The 25494-nt window shown below is 35.5% G+C and overlaps 1 protein-coding gene across 1 annotated transcript in view; it reads right to left on the reverse strand.

Moving 5' to 3' along the window:
* Positions 1 to 10668: 10668 nt before the first annotated feature.
* The window catches only part of LOC133327156 (AF4/FMR2 family member lilli), a 216543-nt gene continuing 201717 nt past the window's right edge, over positions 10669 to 25494 (reverse strand). Inside the window, exons 2-10 of the mRNA XM_061535722.1 lie at positions 22461 to 23184; positions 18722 to 21742; positions 16924 to 18651; positions 16321 to 16854; positions 15858 to 16048; positions 15695 to 15766; positions 15451 to 15616; positions 15226 to 15376; positions 10669 to 10812 (exon numbers count right to left, since the gene is read on the reverse strand). Coding sequence (XP_061391706.1) covers positions 10691 to 10812; positions 15226 to 15376; positions 15451 to 15616; positions 15695 to 15766; positions 15858 to 16048; positions 16321 to 16854; positions 16924 to 18651; positions 18722 to 21742; positions 22461 to 23184 — 6709 coding nt within the window. The 3' untranslated portion in view covers positions 10669 to 10690. The remainder of the gene's footprint in view (positions 10813 to 15225; positions 15377 to 15450; positions 15617 to 15694; positions 15767 to 15857; positions 16049 to 16320; positions 16855 to 16923; positions 18652 to 18721; positions 21743 to 22460; positions 23185 to 25494) is intronic.

Below are 25494 nucleotides of genomic sequence, written 5' to 3' on the forward strand. Positions count from 1 at the left end.
TATTTTTTCCGTCAAAAATAAAAGTCTTTTTGGGACTTTTATTTTTTCCGTCAAAAATAAAAGTCTTTTTGTGATTTTTATTTTTTCCGTCAGAAAATAAGTCTTTTTACGTAAATAAACATATAGAGTTTGGTATATAACCATTGACCTAATAGTCAGGGGAATGATTCTTTAATTTATATTCATGATTTGGTACACTAGTCTATTTTGTAAAAATTTATAACAAATATTTTTTACCTTTGATCTTGATTACTTATGTGTACACTTATTGTAATAAGGACAGAGATTTATAAATTGTAATTTTATAACTGATTACAAGTTGTAAAAACTTCTTTACATAAAAAGAGTTTTATTTCCTGACGGAAAAAATAAAAATCCCAAAAGGACTTTTATTTTCTGACGGAAAAAATAAAAATCGCAAAAAGACTTTTATTTTTGACGGAAAAAATAAAAGTCCCAAAAAGACTGTTATTTTTGACGGAAAAAATAAAAATCATTTTTAACAGTTAAAAATCAACGTTTATTTTTTCCGTTAAAAAATAATCCTTAACATGGGAACTGAGAGTGTTTTCTCAAGATCACTCAATATCCTCAATGGGCTCCTCAGTACGAATCTATTGGTATATGACACTATTAGTGTCCCATGTCTCTAACATGAAGATTTTTTTGTTCGCATTTTAAAAAATAACTGTTATTTTCGGTCCCTGCTTTTGTCAGAACATTATGTACGTTGCAATGTTTAACAAATGTTTTTATTATTAAAGTTTAATATATTCTTAGCCCAAAAGAATGAGAAACATTAAATATACTAACCTTATCATGTGTTCCTGAATGAAATAAACAATGTCTAAAAAATGAAAAATTGCAACTTTCTCAAAAAAAATATATATATATATATATATATATATATAAACATAAAAAAAACATTTTTTTTTGTTTAACTTTGTAGCTTAATCCATTTTCAACTAAAAAAAAATATTACAAAAAAATAAAAAACAAAATCCATAAGCGCTATTAATTAAACACCGCTAGATAAGCCTTTTCGCCCACTGTGCATCGGGGTGAAAAAAGTGGGCCCTATTGCCAAGACTTCGCGGCAACCTTCAGTATCTACTTCGATGGTGCAATATGGCTGAGTTATCGCTATCACAGTTGGTAATTCCTGATATTTGGAAAGTTGTCCGGATTATTCCAATCCTAAAACCCGATAATTCCGCTACTAAGGGGGAATCTTTCCAACCGATTTATCTTCTTTCACCAGTAGCCAAGGTTTTAGAGTCTCTGTTGCTTCCGTCCCTGAAACAGCATTTAATTAAACGCTATTAATTAAACGCCGCTAGATAAGCCTTTTCGCCCACTGTGCATCGGGGTGAAAAAAGTGGGCCCTATTGCCAAGACTTCGCGGCAACCTTCACTATCTACTCGATGGTGCAATATGGCTAGCCTTATTCTGGATATTCGCTGGGAGATATCTCGCACATACAAAAATTTTCGCTTTCACATTCTCGCCTTATTCTGAATGAATAGGGAGACGCAAAAAATGCGAGATGCGGATTCGAGTTTTCGAAAATGGTGGTTGAAAAAAAGATTCGTGTTGCCATATTATAATTTAAGTTGTAATGTGTGTTGCCATATTGTAATTTAAGTTGTAATGTGTGTTGCCCCATTGTAATTTAATTGTGTAATATTTTTCAATATTTTATTTATTGATTATTTTATTAAAAATTGTTACTTGTTATTGTGGTTTAAACTTTATAACAATATAAATGTGAAATATCAAGAATCCGCTTTATAAATGCCTTGTAATTAAAAGAAAATTAATTAAAGTTTGAAAATATGGCAACCTACAATATGACATGTGAAACAGCTGTTCATTGTTTTGATGCATTTTGGTACAACAACTACAATAGATTACAAATAAAAGAACATTTTTTTATGATGGGAAAAACACAGGCACATAATTGTGTGCCTTTTTATTTAATGTCGATATTTTATCTCTCCAAATTCTTAAAGTGGCCTGTTATGCTCCTACTCCTTTATTTCTTCCTTCAAATAATGCAAACGATAATTTTGAAAAAAAATATTTTTTGTATTTTTTTTTTTTTTTTTTTTTTTTTTTTTGTTTCATAATTTTTATTTAAGTTTTTCACTGTTAAGCGGCTCATTAGGCAAATTTGGGTTTTCTATAATTTTTTTCTTGAGATACAGATCCTCTCCCAAAATGTCTGTTTTCGCCTCCAAAATGCATCAAACTCGACTTAAATATTCATTATTACCTTTATACATTCCTTGGCAATATTTGGTTCAGCATGCATCATTATCAATAGGATTTCCAAAGGCATTTTATTTGCTGTTTTCCAGATAAATATTTGCTTACTATAATTTATAATATTCTAAATCGTCATAGAATAAGTATTGTGTTAATATTTTTCATAAAAATATTTATTACTTATGTTTTTGTAGTCAACTCACTTTGAATTTATTAGCGAAAAAATTCGCACAAAATTTCATCTCATTCTCCTACTCACTGTAATCCAGAATACCTAATTTTTCCCCAAAGCGGATTTTTTCGCTTTCGAACTTCATTCAGAATAAGGCGAAAGCGAGAATGCGAAAAAATTCACACAAAAATGTTGTTCAGAATAAGACGAAGGGGAAGAGCGAGTAAATTCACGTGGAATTGACATCCAGAATAATCCCAGATTGCGAATGACTTCAATCAGCATCGACCATCCGAACGGACCATTGTGGCAGGCTTATATATGTTTAAGGCATTTAACATGGTATATCATTCCGAGCTCTCATACCCGACATCACAAATTCCACCCTTCCGAGAGTAGGCTTGCCAACTACATTCCGTCGCCAAAAATCCAAATATCCCAAGATAAAAATGGGAGTATCGCAAGACGGGGCCGCACAGTGTCACGGCCGCGGCCAAAAATGTTTATAAATGGTTGTGTTTTTCTGATGCTCAAATATCAAATATTCAAATTAACGGTCATTATAAAAGTGTTTATTTTGGTTGCTGTGGATGTAAAAACTATGATTCGCTTTAGTTTGTATGTATATAGATATCATATGGTGTATACAGTCGTCCACACATGTAATACTTAGTTCATCAAATTTGTAAAACAAATTTTGAAATTAGTGGAGCAGAGAAAAAAGTGTGTGTTATTTAAGGAATAAAAAATTTGCTGCGGAGTCCTGTGGTCCTAAGAGAGGCATATTCACGAAATGGTTAGAAGCGAATGATCAAATATGTTATGTATACAATTAAATAAGTTATTGAGGGTCAAATAGGAAGGAAAATATGGATTCAGAACATAGTAATAATACAATATTTTACATAAAATATGCAATTAAGTGGCAAAAACGTTATTCGAAGCGGAGATATGGGAGAATTGGTTTTAAAATATAGCTTTTAAATAAATTTTCAGTCAATTTGAAGATTATACTTATTTATCAGATCATTTGAGACATAATCTTATAATCTAAATTTAGAGGTCGCACATGAATTACCTTTGTGGAAAGTTCATACAGAAAAATATTAGTTCATGGCAGCGACTTTCATGAGCGACTTTCACAAGATGCTAACAAGTCATGCCAACTAATAATTAGTGGCAGCCCGAACTTTTGTTAAAGCCGAATTAAATAAGGATTTTATTTATTATTTTCTGTATATTATAATAAAAATAACATAAATAAAATTACTATACTTATACCTCCCGCCAGACCAAACTCACACTCAGACCGTGCTGTTATATGGATCTGAAGCATGGGAATTTACGCAAGCAGATGAGGCAGCTCTTGGAGTGTTTGAGAGAAAAATTCTCCGAAAGAGCTATGGGCCGATCTGCGTTGGCGTTGAATATCTCCCTCGAATGAACCATGAGTTGTACCATCTATTCTCGGACATCGGCATTGTCGGACTTATCGAGCTGCAGTGACTACGTTGGCTAGGTCATGTTGTGAGAAATGGATGAGGATGCCCCAGCACAAAAGTCATATAAAAGCGAGCCTACTGATGGCTCACGCAGAAGGGAAAGGCCACGAATTTAATGGAGATGCAGGGTGGCACAAAAGATTGAAGGATTAAAAATGATTATATATTTTTTATTTTTAATATTTTTTGTCTTTTGGAGGTTATTTACTGGTTTTTTTGGAGATAAATCATGGCTACATATGATGTGCAGAAACGAGGTCGATTTGTGCGCAATGAAGCAGTTGTGGAGGCTGTACGACAGAGTGTAAACGAAGATCCATCTGCCTCTATTCGTCGTCGTTGTACTAAATTGCAATCTCCAGAATTTTGAAGCGGGATCTTAAAATGTTTCCGTATGAAATTCAAAAGGCACAGCAACTGCTCCCCAAGACCATCAGGCACGCCTGCAATATGCTATTAGTTTTAGTCAAACAGCCAGAGAAAACTTTTTAAGCAATCTTTTAATGAGCGATGAAGCTCATTTCCACTTAAGGGAACCCCCCCCCCCCCATTCTCGATTTTAATTTTTCAAGATTTTCAATGGGCTGGTAAATCAATACCAATGCTTGTTAAGGTTTGTAACTTTGCACATATATATTTGAAGACAGGGACGTACGCAGGGGGCGGCCCGGAAATGAATTTTTTTCACAGTAAATTTATGTTTGCAACAGAGAATTTTTTCATTTTGTACTACTGCCCCCCCAGTAGTACAAAATGGCGGGCATGATAACTCCTCACTGGAACATCGGAATCCGAAAATTCCAACGGTGTTAGAAAGAGGACATGTCTGGCTTATTATTGACTTCACTCTAAAATTAACAAAATGGCGGAACTTTGAAAAAATATTTTTGAAAAATCGCCGATTTTTGACCAAAAACCAAGTTAAAAAATAAGGATGATCTTCACCGATTGACTTTATCCTAGTTCATACGATAGCTATACACTCTCAGAGAATCGTGTAAAAATTTGGAATCGATTGGGTTATTACTTGTTGAGTTATCGTGGCCGCCATTCGCAAAAGAGAAAAACGTGTTTAAAGTTTGAGAAGCCCTTTAGCCGTCACTTGATGCTGACACAATAAATCGGTTATATCTTCAAGAGTTCTTGAGATTTTCACTTGAAATTTTGTAGGGACATTCTTGAATCAGTGTAGATTCGAATTAAATAAAAAAAATTGACACCGAGAATGGGGGGGGATCCCCTTAAATGGCTATGTAAACAAACACAATTGTAGATTTTGGGGCACTCACAATCAGTGTTCGCAAAAAACGGTACACTATCGTAGTGTACCGTACCAGGAACACAAACACAAAAACAAATTTAGCGTTACTGTTCCGGTACACAAACATTAAAAAATATTTTATTTAAATAAAAACGAAATTCGTAGTGTACCGCTGTCGGAGCACTAAAAATCGTAATGTACCGCGGTCGGAACACTAAAAAATCGTAGTGTTCCACTTGCCGGAACACTAAAAATCGTAGTGTACCACTGGCCGGAACACTAAAAATCGTAGTGTTCCACTGGCCGGAACAGTAAAAATCGTAGTGTACCATTTATTGGAACACAAAAAATGTATTTATTACATTATATTTTTTGTATGAAGAAATTTTATATTTTTATTGTTTTTCAATATTTAATTACTATTCAATTATTAAAAATAACAAGAATAAAAATTATTACATACATTTAAATAAATTTGTTATTATTTTTTTTATTTTTTCTATTTGTTTAAATTTAATTAAAAATCAGTAATATTATATTAGCACAACAGTTTAACATAATGAATATTTTATAACAAAAATAGGTCGTCTAGTAAAAATTCAATCTGATGCCAACTCGTAACTAAAAATTCCATTGAATTGCATTTTGACTGAAAATCGATTCCGCTGTACAAAATCATAAAAAGGAAGAATATTCAAATAATGGATATATGAAATTTTTTTTTATATGGTACCTGTATGTGGTTTTGTAATATTTCTCCCAAAATCGTAAAACTATTTTTTCGAATATTCGCGTAATTTGAACACTTATTTTCATGAATATTTGAAATTTTGAACATTTTTGATAAAATTTCCTAAAAGTATGAATCATAGATGGATGCATAACATCATAGATGTTGTTCCAACCAGTGGAACACTACGATTTTTATTGTTCCGACCAGTGGAACACCACTATTTTTAGTGTCCCGGCAAGTGGAACAAAACGATTTTTAAAGTATCGCAGTCGGTACACTACGATTTTGCCTGTGCCGCTGTCGGTACACTACGATCTTTAGTGTACCGCAGCCGGTACGCTATGATTTTCGTTGTGCTCCGGAACTGTGACGCTAAAAATATTTTAAGTGTTTGTGTACGTTATTTTAGTGTACCTATCCACCTTGGTATGGAACGGTCCCATAATGTTTATTTTCGAACGCTGCTCTGTATAGGAGTATGATAGGCAATATTTTGCATCCACATGTTGAGAATAATCAAAACATATGGTTCCAGTAAGAGCGACAATGGAACTTCTTCATAACATTTTTGGTGAACGAATAATCGTGATTTTCTTGGCCTCCACGTTCACCAGATTTGACCGCTCCAGACTTTTTTGTGGGGCTATTTGGAGGGAGTTGTGTATATCAATAAACCCCAAACAATTCAAGAGCTTAAGCACAGCATTCAAAGTGAAATAAGCAACTTGGAACCAGAAACTCTACGGGCAGTAATGGAAAATGCGGTTAAAAGAGTCAATTTTTGTTTGCAAAAAAAAGGACACCATTTGAAAATGGACACCATTTGAAAATGGACACCATTTGGACTGTAATTTGATATTGTGCGTGTTCTTGAATAAAAAATATTCCTACCAAAAGTAACCAACATAAGTCCACCTATAAGTATAGCATCCAAAAATCTCCTTACTACAATTTATCAATATTTGGTACATAGAAAGATATGGCGTCTATATAAATGTACTTCTCTATTTTTTTTTTGATAATTTAAAAAAAAAAAAAATTGACCACCTCACGTAGTTGTTGCCCATTGCAAGTAAATGTCAGTATGTAATTTATTTGCAATAATATTTTCCATCCTAACTTCACTTGTTTGAATGAATCAATTTATCTATTGTAAAAAAAAGTTGGTGAAATATTGAATTAATAATTTTGGCGAAATCTAGTGGTATTTCATGAAAGGTTTTTTTGTATAGGAGCAATAAATAGCTTCGTGATCCGAAACTTTAGTCTTCCCTGCCCTACCCCTCGGCGAACAATGTCATACATTCCCCACTAATGAATAGTTGTTTTTTTATTAAAAACAACAAACAGGGATTATGCCTGACTATTTTGCAAAAAAAAAAAAAAATACAAATGGTATCCCAAATAAACCGCCAACACTACTGGAGTTGTATACTAGCAACACCAACAAAGTCGTTGTGTGCATTTGACGCGATGTGACAACATACAACAGTGGGAAAGGTATGGTATTGTTTGTAAATGCTTTGTTAACCTCGAAGTGAGGCACCAGCGAAATTCTCATGCAGTTTATTTCGTTGGTCAGCTAAGTACTTTGCTTTGTTACAAGAGACATTTGGGTATGAAAGGTTTTTTGTATAGAAGCAATAAATAGCTTTTTGGGAGAATATCCAAAAAAAAAAAAAACTAAGGGCACTGATGAGGATCAGTGGCGTGATCCGAAACTATAGCCTTCCCTGACTTACCCCTCGTCGAACAATGCCATACATTTCCCACTAATAAATAGTTGTTTTTTTATAAAAATAAAAAACTGGGACAAAAAAAAAACAAAGTTAATTCTTTGTATGTCGAAGACAAATAAAACCCAATTGCAGCATCTAGTGTCAGTGATGGAATTACATCTTGCCATTGCACGTGGATACTATAAAAGGGAGCAAGGAGTCTCTTACTCGGTTTTGGAAAAAAAAAACGGAAAATGAGCTCAATTCGATGGGACCACCAAATAAGGGCATCGCCGAATGGAAAAAGGTTTAGTACTACATTTTTCACATTCATTTACATAAAATCCATTCATTCTTCAAAATTACTTAAAATAGGTTTGGGCTGACCAAAAAAAATATGTAAGGCAAAAAGCTGCACAGAATTTAAAATACAAAACAGGAACTGAAAGCGGCCCATACAAGGGGCAACAATTATCAAGCACCGAAGAAGCTATCTATAATCTTATTGAAATGAAATCGTCTGTGGAAGGTGTTGCAGTGAACTCTGTTGGTCTTGTCGATGATGAAGAGACGCAGCGAATATTTATGTACTGTCTGTGAAGAAACAGGATCAAATGAGCATCTTAATGAAGTCAGCCAAATGGACATATCAATCGGTCATGAAAAAATACGAAGAAATCATCAAACCACGTGACGAACGCAACAACATTGGAAATAATTAAAAGGGAATTGCATGTTCAAAAACAACTTTTGGAATCCATAAAAAGAAACCCAAAATAAGTATCAAAAACGAATAAACATAGCAATTGAACAATTGGGCGATCTTCAGAAAAAAAAAAACATTATCAAGTAATGGTAAAATTCAAAAGAAGTGAACTGGATGAAATGAAGCGTCATAAAATTCTGATGGAGAAGTTACGAATACGGGAGGTAGAGTAAAAATTGGCAAAAACAAACCTGCAATTGGAGCAACTTAATTGACTCATGTAGAAAGTTTTATATAAATTAATTTTATGTTTTAAGAAAATAAACTAAACTACTTTAATTGGTTGTGTTCGGGTATAAGTTATGCAAATCTTGTCCAATTATCTCTCTCAGGTTTTGGGCGGCTGCAAGATATTGGTTAGGAGTTGGGGTACATGGGGACGTCTCTTCTTCTGACGTTTCTCTTGTTATGACATTTTTCTCAACATTGTAATGTATGCATATATTATGCAAAACACGACAGACGACTTTTGCTGCCTTCTCAGGTTTATAGTGCACCAATAAGGCAGCGCCAACGATTCTTTAAAACGCTGTTGATATTCCGATTTTTCTCTCGAGAGAAATGCTTTCCATGTGAATAGAATTTCTCCCACATTTTGACGATTGGGCTGATTAACTAACACTTGAAATTCAGTTAACATGTTTTTTTTTTCAAAAAAAAAAGTTGAGCTTCGAGAATTCCTTTTGCAATTTTACAATAATTGAAGAATGTGGAGGCGATATTTAATTGTAGGGTTTTATTAAACCTAAAATAATTTCAATTGTTTTTTTAACAATCCTTTGTGAATTACCCTTCTTCGAACATACAAAAAGTATAATAACCATCTTTATTTATATTTTAATGCAGCAATTTAAAAAATTATGCTAAATTGCATAAAATAAATGAAATTGTAATTAATTTGAGCATATTTATAAAACACTTGAATTTTATTATTTTATTTATAATTAAATACAATAATAATAATAATTATGACTTTTTTATTAGACACAAAAGGTAAACAAAATTGTTTTAGTAATTATTTTAACTAAAATAATAATAATAATTATTTAATAATTGAAAGAAAAAAATAATAGAGGGGAGGTTTGTAAGGGGTAACATACATTTAAAAATGTCTTTAAAATTATAGCAATTTTTTAATAATAATAATTAATGAGGGATTGATTGTTTAAATCTTACAAAAATAATAAAAACAAATTCCTAAAGTTTTGTAAATTTTAGTTTGTTTTCATCTATATTTATGTGTGTTTGTTTGTTTATTTGTTTCCGGTATATATAAGTGATACTAATTTTGTTTTGTTGTTTTTAAATTATATTAAATTACATGCTACATTGTTGTTGCTATAAGTTTTGTTTTGTTGTTTGCTTGTTTTTGTTTTTCTCTTATATAATTTGTTACAAAAATTTACATTTATATTGTTATTGTTGTTAATCATAATGCATGATTTATTTTGTTAATTGTTGTTGTATTTTCATTACTAATCTCTAGTTGTTGTTAGCTTTCTTCCCATTTGTTGTTTTAACAATAATGACTTATGTTATGTTTTTTCTGTTTTGCTTTCTTTTTTCATTTAAATAAACAAAATATAATTAATATTAGTAATCATGGTACATGGTATTAATAATAATATTACATATTTAACAAAACAAAAATAATATTATTTTAATTGTATTTGTTTATTGCTTAAAAGTATTCTTCTATTTAGAGGGGTTTTCTTGTTTTACTTAATTTTTACTCTTTCTTTTTTCTTCTTGTAATAATAATAATTATAATAAAAATTAAAACAAATTACTTTTCACATATTTTGATCATAACTGATGTGATCTTCATTTCAAATTTCTTCTGTTTCATCTACTTTCCCTTATAAAATATTTTATTAAAATCAAAAATTGTTTTATTTAAATTAGTTTAGTACATAAAACCAATTATAACCTAACATTTTTTTTGTTTAGTTTCAAAATTCCTTTATGTTTCTCTCTTACTAAAATAGCAGCAAGTATTATTATTACTATTATAAATAACAAAAATATATTATATATGTATAGAAACCTACAGAATAAAAAAATTAAAACTCTTGATGATTGCTGGAGTGGTGATGTAATCAAATTTCATGTTTGTTATTCCTTGTTTTACTTTTTGGAGTTTTTTTCTTCTTCTTAAAAATTTCGTTTGCTCTATTAGTAGTAGCAACAAAATTGTTGGTGTATTAAAAAAGTAATGTGTGTTGTTGTTGTTGTTCGCAAGTAGATGTTTTTGTTTTTGTCGTCGTTATTATTGTATAAGCATTTCATCTTTGAGTTTCTTTAAACCAGCTTGTACATAACGAAAAACTTCATAGACATTACTGTGTAACGTTAATGGACCATTTTCGTGATCCAAAGCAATAAAGAAATCTGGAAAAATTAAGGAAAAACCAATTAATAAATATTCATAATATTACTAAATTATTGTATTAGAAATTAATTTTAAATAATATTTGGAAAATATAGGAAACTATTTGGTGCGACGTTAACGGGGCTCTGTATAGGACTATGATAGACAATTTTTTGCGTCCATATGTTGAGAATAATCAAAACATATTGTTCCAGCAAGATGGAGCAACTGCGCATACAGCAAGAGCGACAATGGAACTTCTTCATAACATTTTTGGTGAACGAATAATTTCCACAAATTGTTATTTTGTTTGGCCTCCACGTTCACCAGATTTGACCGCTCCAGACTTTTTTTGTGGGCCTATTTGAAGGGAGTTGTGTATATCAATAAACCCAAACCCCAAATTCAAGAGCTTAAACACAACATTCAAGCAGAAATAAGCAACTTGGAACCAGAAACTCTACGGAAAATGCGGTTAAAAATCCAATTTTTGTTTGCAAGAAAATGGACACCATTTGAGAGATGTTATATTTCACACTTAAACGTAAAAATTTCCATGAATTAAATATTAAAAAAATAAATAAAAAAATCAATTAAAAATAAAAATAAAAAAATACAGTTTGAGTCCTTCAGTCCTTTTTGTGCCGCCCTCTATTTGCATTACGATTTATCCTTTGTTTCAATCTAGCCTTCAATTTCGATGAGCATCTTCAAAACGTAGATTTTTTAAATGGTAAACACTAGCGGTCACCTCAGGAGAATAGATGAATGACTAATTCATAGATTTTTTCTTTTTTTAATCTAACAATTGCAGCTAATGGCTGTAACCACAGATCTTCTGGATTGATTTGAGAAGGCTTGGCGGGCCAAGAGATTGTGTGTGTCGTGAGAGCTTTGTAATTATGATTCCGGGGACAATCCCTCTCGATACGAATTGAGATCTTAGTTGTGCCAGAATCGAACGGTTTTGCCAAGGAAGATAGATAGAATGCCAGCAGGAACTGTCTAGTCAACAAGACATTATGTTGGTTGACGGACAGCTCGCCATCTGGAAACACCCAGTTGCAATTCCAAAGAGCATAATTAAGGATGAAACGACCGATGGTCCAATTGTATGTCGTTACAACCGATTCTTTGTCCTTTCCCCAGAAGGGGCAAGCCATAGCTTTCAGACGTTACTCCCAGCTTTTATCATCTGGTTGGCGTAGTTGGAATACGAGGAGACATGAAGTAGGGCGGTTTGGATGTACCTAACTTCAATGGAACTGTTTAATGAATAATTTTATATTGCGCTCACGGAAGAAGTTGATGAAGGTGGCAAAGTAGTTGGAAATTTTTGCACTTACGTCGTCAATGTTAACGCCGTACGACACCACAGAAACATCTGGTGGAGGAATGGGGAGTTTCGCAAGATACATAGAGAACAAAATGGGAGATAGGGCACAGCCTTGCGGTGATCGCATGATATTTAAATTTGTTTGCCAACCATTAAGGTCTTTGACAAGCCAAGGCTTGATATCACTCGGAAGGGTGGAATTTGTGATGTCGCATATAAGCTCAAGAACGAAATGTTGTTTCAGGAACGGGAGAAATAGGGACTCTAAAAACTCGGCAACTGGTGAAAGAAAATGAATCGAACTGTAGGAATCTGGTTTTTAGAATTGGAATAATCCGGACAAAATCGTTAATTGTTGGCCGCATAATCTAGCCCTATTTCACCCAGCTTCTTTAACATGGACATGCCGCCCGCCTGGTTGGCTTGGACTTTGATAATTGATTCTAAATCGCTGGATATGAATGATAGGGGTGGGTTGCAAATCTCGTTTAAGATTCTTGCATCTCCGGATAACTGCTCGCTTGATCCTACAGAAAAAAATTTAAGGTAACCATAGCTGTTTGAATTTATATTGCAGTGATTAAAGTGTTCTAACCGTTTAGAGTCATTTAGTATTTGATGAATAACAACAGTTCAATTAAGCTCTTTAAGACTTTCAACAGCACCCATGATAATCTGTCGCTTCACACTCGCCCTTTCACTCTCAGGTTGGCACAGGCACAGGTCTAAGAATCAGTCTTCGCTGTGTCGGTAAATATGGGTGACGTATTACGACTTAATCGTTATCCACAGATTATTCGTATCGATTCTAATGTAGCAATACATTAGATACTCGAATGCGCCGCGACTAACCTACTGGTCTCTATATGAAGTTCTTTCTTGTCTCTCGAGATCTGTGGATAGAATGACAGAGCACATTAACGAGTCTGACTGTCTCTACTGTAATTTGAAGTATCATTTTGGGTATTCGTACTGCCAGTATAAATAAAGCGACTGCAAAAATACAATACAAAATACAAAAATTCCTTTCTGCTACCCGAACATTTGAAGGGATGGGAAATTCATAAAGTTGATTTTTTTTTATCAAAAGTAATCTCTATTTTCCAGTACGTACTAATATCAGTTTACTCGAGAATGTTTTAATTGAAAACCTTTGGAGATTTCTACATGGGCATATACTTTGTTCCCAAAATATATGGGCAATATTGCCAATTTTTTAATATTCCATTTTCAAAAAATCAGCTTCGTTGTTTTTGTGGCACATCAATGATTTTTGGTACACCTATAGAGAAAAATGTTCTGATTCCGAAACCGTTCGCGATCAAATTTTTGGTTGATGCGCGCAAAAGTTATCGAGCTTTTAATTTTGGGCAAAAGAAAAAAATCTTAAAATTCCGCCGTTTATTATATTGACCAAAAACGTTTATATATATCTTCCTCCCTAAAATAAGAATATGAATATATTATAATAATCGCGAAAAAGTTGCACATCTTCGCGAAATATGAGAAAAATAAAAAATATATATAGGAGATTACATCAATATTTACATCAATATTTTTAACGACATACACACACCTAAAAATTAATTTAAAAATATCTACATAATCTAAACACCATGATGAATCAAATGATATCGAAATCACACAAGTCCGTGTAGCGGTTTGTAAATCACAGCGACAACAAAACAAGATATTGAGGAAAAATATTTGTTTTTGGTTCGAAAAAATAATGTCATTATATTTTTTTTTTTTAATTTTATACAAGAAATTTCAGAAAAAATGTTGGGGTTATTCTGCTATTTTACCCGAATTTCGCCGAAAAATTGACATATATAATAATAATCACTTTTTGTGTATAAGTATACGCCTTGCGGATTATATCAAGACCCTTCCGATAAATCTTAGGGTACTATAAATAGGAATATATCTTAAAATAAAATAATATTATGAAATATAAATTTTAAATTCCATCTAAATCGCGTAATTCTCAAAATCATTTGATGCGCTTGCGGTTTTCAGGAATTACTGATGTTTATCTTCCAATCCCTTTATATTTTGCGAAATTTCTGTTGACGGCTAAGATGTGCCACATGTTGCATTGAAGTACACAAAAAATCGTAAAACCCGAATAATTTCCGAAAACTCCATATGCCATTAACGCGCATCCGATTTCGGTGTGCACCCTGAAAAAATACATCGATCTATACCGATTTCAATGTGGTCCATTAAGAACCATGGATGTGCCAGCTCACACTATTTTTGAGATAAATTGGGTATCTCTCTCTTTCGGCTGAAGTTTTTAAAGTTCTCTTTTCGAAAAATATCAAAATCCGTGTGAGGTCATTTATTGAAGCGGAAATGATCCACAGAAACCGCAAATAAATCCGCGATATTTTCAAAAACATTTTTTTGCCAAATTTCGTGTTTTTGGAAGGCCAGTTCCCGCCGTTTCGTGAAAATCCATCTACTAGACAGATCTAAAAATTTGGCCCGAAAAATAGGTTTTTTAGAAATTTGATCGCACAAAATTTTCACCATCGGATGAGTATTACTCTGAAGCTGTGCATACTACATACACAAAATACATATCAAATTACGCAGATTCGCGACTACAATAATCTTATAATCGATTTTTAGAAATCCCTGTTTGCGTATTAAAACTAGAAGTAAAATTCAAAAAACACTCAAAATCGAGCTTCAAAATGTCAGAATTATTTAAAGGTAGATGCAGTTAAAATTTTGAAAAATGATACATAAGTGGCGTAGTCCCCATTTTGTTGGCTTCTAGTTTTACTTTGACACGAAGACCGTGAAATGAGTGGCTTAGTCACAAATCGATAGAGAACATAAAAAAAATTGGTTCGCCTCAACCTGTTTTTACACATTTTTTTACATTAAAGTAGACACAGCTTCCACTAAAATGAAATTTGGAGGTCAATATCATGAATAGTTTGCAACGACAGATCAATTAACCCAAAACTATTCCCTTTTATTCATATACTTAAGTAATTCCCGAGTTATAAAGGGGTGAACCTCCGCTTCAGCTATGTTAAAAATTGGCAATATTGCCCATATACATAAATTATTAAATACATACCGGTAAGATTGCATTGTCTCACTAAACGATCGGCTTGATCCCATAATTCGTGACTACTGGCTAAGAAATTGAAAAATTGATTTTGCTGTTGTAGAGCTGAGTGTATATCTTGAGGCACTATTTTTCCGGGCGGTGTATTTGAACCAGAACCCTAAAAAAGTCACAAAACAAACAAAATTAAATATGTGATATCTGGTTATTAGAAAAATAGCAACAACAACTCACCTGTGAACCTACCGAATTCGACGGAGATATTGATGATGGAGTATTACCATTGATGATATCACCTTTACCGGATTTAAAGAACTCCGTACACATTGTATTGACTTGGCGACAAAAACCTCTTTTCAGTTTATATAACTTGAGAGATATCAGTGATTGGCAGCGGAGACTGTGAAAAAAAACACACACACACACACACAAATTATAAATTGCGCCCTCAACACATATTTTTGTATTTAATTTTTACCTCAATATTGCATATTTATTAAGGGTACCAGTTTGATTGGTTGAAATTTGGCGAAATTTTGAGGAAATATATCTAGAAAAAAGATTGAAAAAAGAAAAATACCATTAAAATACAGATTCCTTCAGAAATAGCATTAAAAAGGAAAACTGTGCACTTTACTCACTTAATCAATGACAATGTGTCCCTGTACATAGTATAAGCTGGATCTTCGGAACGACTATGTTGTTCCATGGCAGCTCCCGATAACAGAAAATAGACAACTGCCTCCAAATATAATGCCACCTGATTGAAGGTGTTTTGTTCACGATCGGCAGCATGTTTCTTTTGCACAGCCTCTTGTAGGAATGTACAATCCTTGGTTCTGCAGGGTGAAAAATACAATAAAAAAAAATTAAATTTCATGAATATATTTGTTGACCTTATTTCTGGTACGATAAACAAAATGTTCAAATAAAAATTCAAAATGAAAAAAAAAATAAATGAATAAAAATTTGCTGATGGAGGATGGATTACTTTGGTAAAGAATTTTGACATTTGGCCAAAACGGATGGATTTGTGTTGTGGTTGTTGTTGTTTTTGATGGATTGGGAAGAGGGTTTCGAATTTTCAAGAAATGATTCCGCAACAAACCTGAATTCATCGCTAAGAGCTTCTTCATCCCGTTCAAAGTAAGAACGGTATATGACTTGAGGTGCTGGCGTAGTACCACCACCGCCACCACTACTGTTGCTATTAACTGTTGCTGCCGCCGATGACGTTGTTGTCGATGTAGCAGTTGTCGAGTCATTCGTCGAGTTGGTGGTGTTACTTATTGCCGGCTTCGCCACTGCTGTTGCATTAGCATTTCCTGATGATGACTCTGCACCTGCGGCCGTATGTAATCCAACATTGGCTGGCGGTGGCATATTTGCTGAGGCAGATGATGCCGCTGCCGTATTAATTGTTGTTGTTGAATTACTACTATTTTGTAAATGCGCGGGACTGGCAGTGGTTGTAGTAACACCATTGTTACTGGTCTCGATGTGATTACTACTGCTCTTATCAATGTTATTGTTGCCATACGTATTATTATCGGTTTGCTCTTCCGGATTTTGTTGTTGGGTTTGTTTCACCGCATCTAACCGTTCATGATTTGTGGGAGGAAATTGTTGACCATTCTTCTAGTATAAAAGAAATATATAACAAAAATTAACAAATAGTTTTAATAGCCATAATTCATTTATGCATACCTGAATTTGCGTATTATTTTCACTACGCTCGACATCCAGAGAATCTTTTGTTGCAGGTTTCAAGGAATCTATCATCACATCTTTAGCTTTTTCCGACGCCTCGCAGCCTCCATCATAATTTGTCATTAACTTCTTATCTTTTTCGTTTACACTAACAGCAGCACCGCCACCAACACCACCTCCACCAAGCATTGTTGCGACCGACGCAGTAATATTAGTATCCTTGTCTTTTTCCTTTTCCTTATCTTTGTCCTTATCCCTTTCCCGCTCCTTTTCCCTTTTCCGTTTCTTCTCCTTGTAAGGACTTGAGCTGGAACTTGAACTACGTTTACGTCGTGGTTTGGCATCAATTAGCATTGCCTCAGTATTTGGTGAACATAGGTTTGACGATTTATCCGACATTTTGTCTAAATCACTGGGTTTGAAATCCTGTTTGAGCATTAAAAGTTCTTGCTTGATCACAGCCGGATCTGTCGCCGATGCAGCATTGCCACCGTCCGTTTTGAATTTGGTCTCGGTATAATCCATGGAATCGGGTTCATGTTTTATGATTTGTTCGTGCTTAACAATAGGACCCAATTTTCCTGCACAGTTACTCGGCGAAGCATAGCCCCTAGACATTGCAGTCACTGAACTATAACCATTTGGTGGACCAGGAGGTAGCAAATGGGCACCAAGGTCTTTGGGAGTTGAACCACCTCCGCATATACTACCATCGGTCGAACGACTACTCAAACGGCCGGGATTCATAACGCTTATATCTTTGGCAATATCATGCAGGCTCTCTCGCGAATGGGAAAGTTCCCTTTCGGATGTTAGAGAGCCGCCACCGCCGACTTGCAACGGTGTACGATTGCCCGTACTGCGAGGCGTAACACTACCGCTACCACCACCGGACTTCAAACGCATTTGTGTGTTACACAAATGCATGTCAGCATTGAGTATTGTCTCGTGATCATAAATGGGAGTGCGTCCAGCGCTAGCAGGTGTTAAATAAGGTTGGCTATTTGATGTCGTCGCATCACGACCATATAAACGATAAGTGTTTGCGTGCCATTCCGCGGGTATTGGTAACAAACGAGAGAGATCAATTTTGCATATAAGCGATGTTGGCAAACGTGATGATGATGATAATGACGACGTTGGCGGAACGATGGTCCCTGTTGTAACCGCCGCCGTCGCAGCTGCTGGTGAGACCGATGGCGTTGCACCAGATAATGAATTGACAACGACCGGTGCTCCTATGGGTGGTGTAGGTGTAGGCGTCCGTGTGGTGGGCGGAGTTCGGGTTGGGGTTCGCGTAGGTGTCTTGATACGCTGTTGTAATTTCCGTTCAGCACTTGTGGTGACACGATCGAAGGGAACACGATCGGGCGTTCGATGTGATGCCACACCCCCCAAACAGCCAGCGGTCAAAACCTGAGTTGCCAATGGTGGCAATGGCAAAGATCTGGGCGATCTCAATTGGCCGCCCGGCGTCAGACGTGGAGATTGTGCTGTGGGTGGGTGTGGGCTTGCTGCTACCGCTAGATTTTCTTGTGAGCCTCTTAAGGCAGGTGAAATGTGTTTCTGCGTTTGCTGTTGTTGCTGCTGTTGTTGTTCCTCGGATTGGTCTACAATAAGAACTTGTCCTTGCTTCTTGGCACCTCCTTCATTGGAAGTTTTAAAGATGCGAGTTAGGGTGTTGATCTTATTTTTATCACTTTTGGGTTTATCACGTTTGAGTTTCTACGAGAGTGAGAACGAAAAGATTATTATCAAAAGTAGCAATAAACAACAAAACATCAGGGCAACTTACCTTTTCTTTACTAGCCTCTCCTGAATCCGAGTCGGAATTATCTTCTGCACTGGATTCAGAAGAAAAGGCACTAGAACATGGTGTTTGTTTACGACTGCGGCTGGACAATGCACTTGAAACTTTATAAGGTGATTGTTGGTTAACTGAACGTTGCGAAGAGCCCCCACTTGTCGTGCCACCACCGGCTGCACCATTACTGCCAATGGCTGCTGCACCCATAGACTGCTGAGATGCTGCTGCCGTTTGTTGGCTAGATGCAAAATTACTCGATGGTAGAAAATCTTCGGCCGACGATTCTGACGATGATGAGGATTGCGATGATAAGCACACATTGTTGACTTTCATTGAGGATGCCGTGGATAAATCTTCCAGGGATGATTTGCGTGTATTCAGTTTCTTTACAATTCGTTTAGGAGCAGTAACCGACGCGACAGCCTTGTTGGATGTTAAATCATCGGTCTTAGGCGGGAAAGTCTTTGTGGCCGTATTCCCATCTTCATCGTCATCATCATCTGATGACGAAGAGGCAGATGGCTTTTTACTCGTTTCATCTATTTCAGAATCGGATGAAGAACACGAAGATTTTGAGTTGGAGAATGACGATGAATCCGAAGATGAACTGGAGTCGTCACTAGTGGAAGTCTTTAATGCAGTCTCGTTTAACTGTGGCGTTACAAGTGCCGGTGGTGGCGGTGTGGCCTTAACTGCAGCAACTAAAGATGCTGTGGGTAGCTGTTTAATTGGCGTTGTTGTAGTTGGAGGCACTGCCATGTTTTCTTGCAAGCCTAAGGAATTTGTGGAACTTAGCCTTGACATTCTTCTTCGGGCTGTTGCTGAGGCCGAATCTTTGCTGGAGGGCGTTGTTGCAGGCGTACTTGGTGGCTTCTTGTTGATATCTTTTTTGGCGGTTAATGTTGGTCCCTTGGCGGTATTGGCTGCCGCAACAGCAGGAACTGCGGCTGCAATTCCACTCGAACTGCCGCCACTGCTCGGTGTAGTGGCCGCCGCCGTTTTACGCGGTCTCCCTCTACCCTTCTTTGTTCCGCCAGGGGTTGTCATGGTTTTGGGTACCGTTCCACTAGCCGGCGATGTCAAACGTTGTTTGTTGGCATTGTCGGATTCTTCGTCGCTGGTATCGGGAGCCAATAAAGCACTTTGTTGTTGTTTCAGTTTTTTGCGAGGTTTTTTCGCTCTTGTCGGCGTAGGTGGTATGGGTGCTATAGACGCAGCCCCTCCTCTACCATTGCTTCCAGAAGACAGTGGACCCAATGGTATCATTGTTACCGTATTTGGTATGGGAGCCTTTTGCATTATTGGAGGCGAGCGTGGCAATGCTGTGATGGCGGCCGGAACTCCAGGTATTTGTAGTGTACCGCCTGGCCCGCGCACCGGCAAACGTTCCCTTGTACCCTCATCACTTGAGTTGCTGTCGGATGATAGGTTACTAAAGCCCTCCACGACGTCATATGCCGTCACCGTAGTATGACCGCCTGCTATCACCATCGTTTCATGTTTAATTTGATTCGAATTCATACTCAAGAAATCTGAGACCTGTTGTTGATTGGAATTACCGCCCAATACCAAACTGGGATGTGGCGTAGATGCCTCTTTTTTAATGTCAGTCAAGATGGGAGACAGTGGCGTGACCGAAAGACTTGATGGTGGTTTTCTTGTAGGAAAAGCTGCGGAAGCTGCAGCCAAACCCGCATGCGGGAATGTATCATTTTTGCCACCAGCACCACCATCCTTTTTGCCTCTTGATCTTCTTGAGGATCGGACAATGTCTTTACTTAAGTTGTTGGCTTCTTCGTCGCCATCATCGTCTTCATCCTCGTCGTTATCATCGAGCATAGACTCGTTCTTGATGTTTGTTAACTGTTGTGGAGGTTCGGGTATTATTTGAGCACCACCCTTTAGTGTAATGATGTTGGCCACATTCATGGGATTGACCGAATTTGCTACTGACCCCGCTGATGGAGATACTATATCTTGGGTGGGCGTTTGATGCTGGGGCGCCTTATTAAAGTAACGACTTAGCTGCCATTTGGTAGTATTCGATGGTGAGGGCGTTTTATTCGACGATGATGAAGATGAACCGCCAGAAGGCGGCGCCGATGAACCCAATCCCGAGGAACTACTACCGCCGCTATTGACTATCGACGAACACGCACCGATTTTCTTTTTCGATCCCAATGTACTTGCCATTTGTTGATGTTGATGCTGTTGCAAATGGTGTTGAGATGCTGCTGCTGCGGGTATAATGCTCTGATTTGTTTCACTTTTCGATGATTCACTGCCCGATTCACTGGAATCCGATGGAGAACTATCACTTGAATTTACCGCTGAATGGGAGGAGGCTGCTTTGACACGATCATCATCCGATTCGGAAAGTTCCAAATCATTTTCCAGTGTATTATTGCGACTTTCTATAGGTGGGGGTGTTGGCTTCTCAGACTTGAAAGGTTTTAGGAAACCAGTATCTTTAGGTCGACCCATTAAAGGTGATAGTGGCACTGTAGGTGATGATGTTATGGCAGCGTTATGTATTGAAGAGTACGATGATGAAGACAAGGACTGCCCAGAGGACGACGACAAGGAGGAGGTAGATGTCATATTACTAATGGCAGAGGCTGAAGAGGCATTAACGGCGGCAGGCGGTAGTGGTGCTATATAGGTGCTGGATGGTGCGACGGAAGAATACGAGGAGGAGGAGGATGACAATGATAAATTATTAGAGGCAGATTGTGTAGAAGGCATCTGTGTTGCTGATGTTGCTGCTGTTGTTGATAGGGGAGGCACATATTTGGGTGCTGGCATATCGTTATGTGTCGGCGAATCCAATGGCTCAATTATACTACTGACTTTTTCCGATATATCAAAGCTATATTTGTGCTTATTCGGCTCATTGAGATTATAGTTTTCCGTTATTGTTGTGTGCGGTGTGGCATCAATGCCAGTTAGCATTTTTGGAGCACAAAATGCGGTTGTTACTTGATTAAGAATTTCTTTGATATCATTTTCCTGGAAAATAAAAATTATTGATTTAATTTTTAATTCGAATGACAATAAAAAAGTACAAAAGAAATATATTAGAAGGAAGATTTACTAAATACCGACTATGATTGTCATGGTTAAAATGTTTAAACCTTGTACTCCACACCTTTGGGAACAAGTGAACAAATGAAAAAGACTTAGGTATCTATTTGTGGAAGTCCACACTTCAATCCAAATGTGAAAGTCGGAAATCCCCACTGAAAAGTTTGTCTCTCATCATAAGTCCACACTATGTAATATAAAAATATTCTATTGAAACATTGGGCGGATAGCCAAAGGCTATTCGAATATGTTCTATTTAAAATAATTTCTCTCTTTTTTTCGGTAAGTATTTATTTTTCCGAAATATTGTTGTATTCCGAACTTCAACGGACTCACAATGATAGCCATGTTCAAAATAATGAGAAAGAAATATCCACAAAACCTCAAATTGTCATAACTTAGGAGGTATCGAATTCTGCAAGAAGTCTTTATTGTAAATAAGTGCCCAATGGCTGATCGTGGTAAAAGGTTCAAAAACATACTGAGCGGACCTTAAAGTTAACTAAATCGATTCCGAACAGAAAACCAATGTAATAGTCAACAACCATTTTTTAAGTTAAACGAACGGACAAACAGACTTAAGTATTTGTCTATATATAAGCACTTATTTTCACTAAATCTATTTTTCCCCAATTCAACTTACCTCGGGATTAAATGCTGGTTTTTTGCGTTGTTTTGGTATTGATGGTTGCGAGAAACGGCCATTGTGCGTCGTTGATGACGATGCCGCTGGTGGCGGTCCCAGATATGATTTTTCACTTGCTGATGATGATGACGTTTGACGTCCATTTGGCATATGTGTCGAGGAAGGTGGCAACAGAGAACCTGGTGGACCTTTGGGTGGTGCCATACCACCACCACCACTACTACTTGAACGATTCACCGATTGACCTGGATAGCAAACGCGACCATTATAAGGTGGTTTATTATCGGCCTGTTTGACATAAGGCGCTTGTCTTAATTGCTGTTGATAGTGATGTGACGGCGGTGGTTGTTGTGATTGTGGTAGAGGCGGTGGCGGCAGACGTGATGATGACGACGAGGATGAGGAGGACGAAGGCATTGGCGTTATTAGCGACGATGAGGCTGGACTTGTGGGCACAATACCGGGCAATACGGCATTCGGAGGCATTTGCCGATGTCCCGAATTGGAAATGCCCACCGTATAAAGATTAATGAAATCTTTGACTTTCGAGTAGTCACCCAGTTTGGCAGCAATGGCATCATCGGCTTCGGATGGATTTAATCGTCGGGGTTCAGAAAATAGGGCTTCCTCGCGATTTGATGACGATGATGCCTGACCTTGCTGCCTTTCCGATTTTTCACGTTCTCTTCGCGCTTTTCGTTCATATTCATAGTCATCCATGCTAGAGAAGAAGAAAGTTCAACAAAACAACAAAAAAGAGAAAGTTAATAACAATTAAAGATCAACGAAACAGCAAGCTAGAAAAAAACAAGACATTTACAGACACACACAATTTGCAACAATTACACATAATATTCTAATGAGAGACAAAGAAATAAAATTCACATTTTTTCTTCTTAATTTTATACCTCAAAATGATCTTAAGTAATTTTATATCGATGGGACATTTACACAATTAAAAAGACTCCCTTTGGGAATCACGCATACGAAATAGGGGTGGGTTTGTCGTACTATGAACTCTTCGCTGTCGTCGTTGTCGTATATTACCTGCATCAATGGTTTTCTCAAAATTTTCTGAAGATACAATTTTGAAACATTCAGCATTAGAAGAGAATAGCAGAGTTTGTTGTATTTTTTCTTTATTATACAATTTTTGTTTTTCAATTTTCAGTAAATCTTTGTAATTGTATTATTTAAATAACATTATTAATTAGAGTATATAACACAATCGATTTCTGCCATTTTAGATTTATCGCGATTTTTTTTCAACAAAAGAAGATGCATCCAAAAAATTCTATAACAATGATTGATAGAAAAAAACATATGTTCGTGCTATTTCATGTAAACAACCCATCGTCTGCTGTCATTCACAATGTTTGCAGTAAGTGTGGTTAGGTTGCAATTGTGAATGATTTAGCACTAAACATGGTTGTATTTTGCTGCAGATAGACAGTGACGATAATTATGTCAACGGAAGATCATTTTACACTGAATTACAATGAAAAAAAATTAAAAAAAAGAAAAATTGTAGGAAAATGAAAAATTGTAATAAAGATAATATAATTAAAAAAAATAAAATTAAATTATTGGAATAAACATGTATATTCCTTAAATTCTAACGCACGAAACGGATGAAGTCTTTGGTTTACATTTTTATAGACATTTATTATATGAATGGGTCAATTACAAACGAATTTGGATCAGATCAAATGTGAAGTAAATAAATAATTCATCGCAAACATTGTGATTTTAATTGAAATGTTGGAACAATTTTTCAAGGTTTAAATTAATATTGAAAAATTTTTATCGCAGCAAACAAGTAATATTTTTGCAACAGACATTATATTGCTCTTTGCATAAAATAGTCTCGAATCAAATAATATTTTTTTTAAGGAATTTCATATTTATTTAAAACCACTTTATTTTAAATTAAAAAATGTGGTGACTTAGAAGTCATCGTAAAGTTTTTAACAGTGTTATTTCATAATTTAACCATGTGCACAGATATAAACAATTTTTTGCTGACAATTTGTCCCCGTTACAATTTTCAATTATAATCTTATTTCCAATTAAATCTTTAGTGGTCAGAATTGGCTGACATATCATTTAGGATTTCTCTTTCTAAAAACACACACTAAAATAATATATAAATAACGCGATTTTCTAAGCTACGTTGTTTATTAGATGTTTGAAAAAAAGGAAATTGACAATTTAAATGTGTTTTATTTTTGAAAAATTATACATTCTATACAAATGTCATAGTTTTATCATAATCTACTTTACATATTTTCACGATATTTTATTATGGTACTTAAGGCGGGTTTTATTGTGATAATGTGCATTATCTCGATTTAAATGCTAAAACGAACTTAATTTAGACGATTTACCATACATATTAAATCCACTCAATATTTATACTTGGTACCAATCCTTTCCTAAAACGAATTACAAATACAACCCTGCTTTTGTGCTAAAAAAAATGCTTAACTTCTACCAAAATATCAACGCTTCAAAATACTTTAAAATTTAAAATGGTTGTTTAAAATATTGAAAAGTTGATTAAATTTATAATGTTTATTAATATAATTTAAAACAACATATATTTTTTGAATTTTTTCACCTAATATAGGGCAACCTTACAACGCAATTAACAGCTGATTGTCAACATTGGCATTTTTATAATAGTCTAAACGTCTAGCATTTTGTACCTAGTTTTAGTTTTAAATTGTTTTGAAGCACAGTCTAAACTGAGCATTTTATACTGTAAAAATCATAAAATATCCTATTGTAAGATGCAGTGATCAGTAAAGCTTCATTCACAATAACAATCTACTAATGTCCATCTGAATATATTTTAATATTCAAATTATTCTGGAGTTTTAAGCACTTCAAAAACCAATCTATGGTACACAAGGATTATAAGGTCATCCAGGGAAACATGCTGGATATCAGTTTTTCAAGTTTGCTGTCAAAACCCATTATTGTGAATTGGCTTCCATTATGAAAACGTAAACAAAGCCCAATTTTTGTC

Source organism: Musca vetustissima, unplaced genomic scaffold (assembly GCF_032173495.1).
Source record: "Musca vetustissima isolate MV318-11 ecotype Yass unplaced genomic scaffold, APGP_CSIRO_Mvet_v1 utg27930, whole genome shotgun sequence".
NCBI lineage: Eukaryota > Metazoa > Arthropoda > Insecta > Diptera > Muscidae > Musca > Musca vetustissima.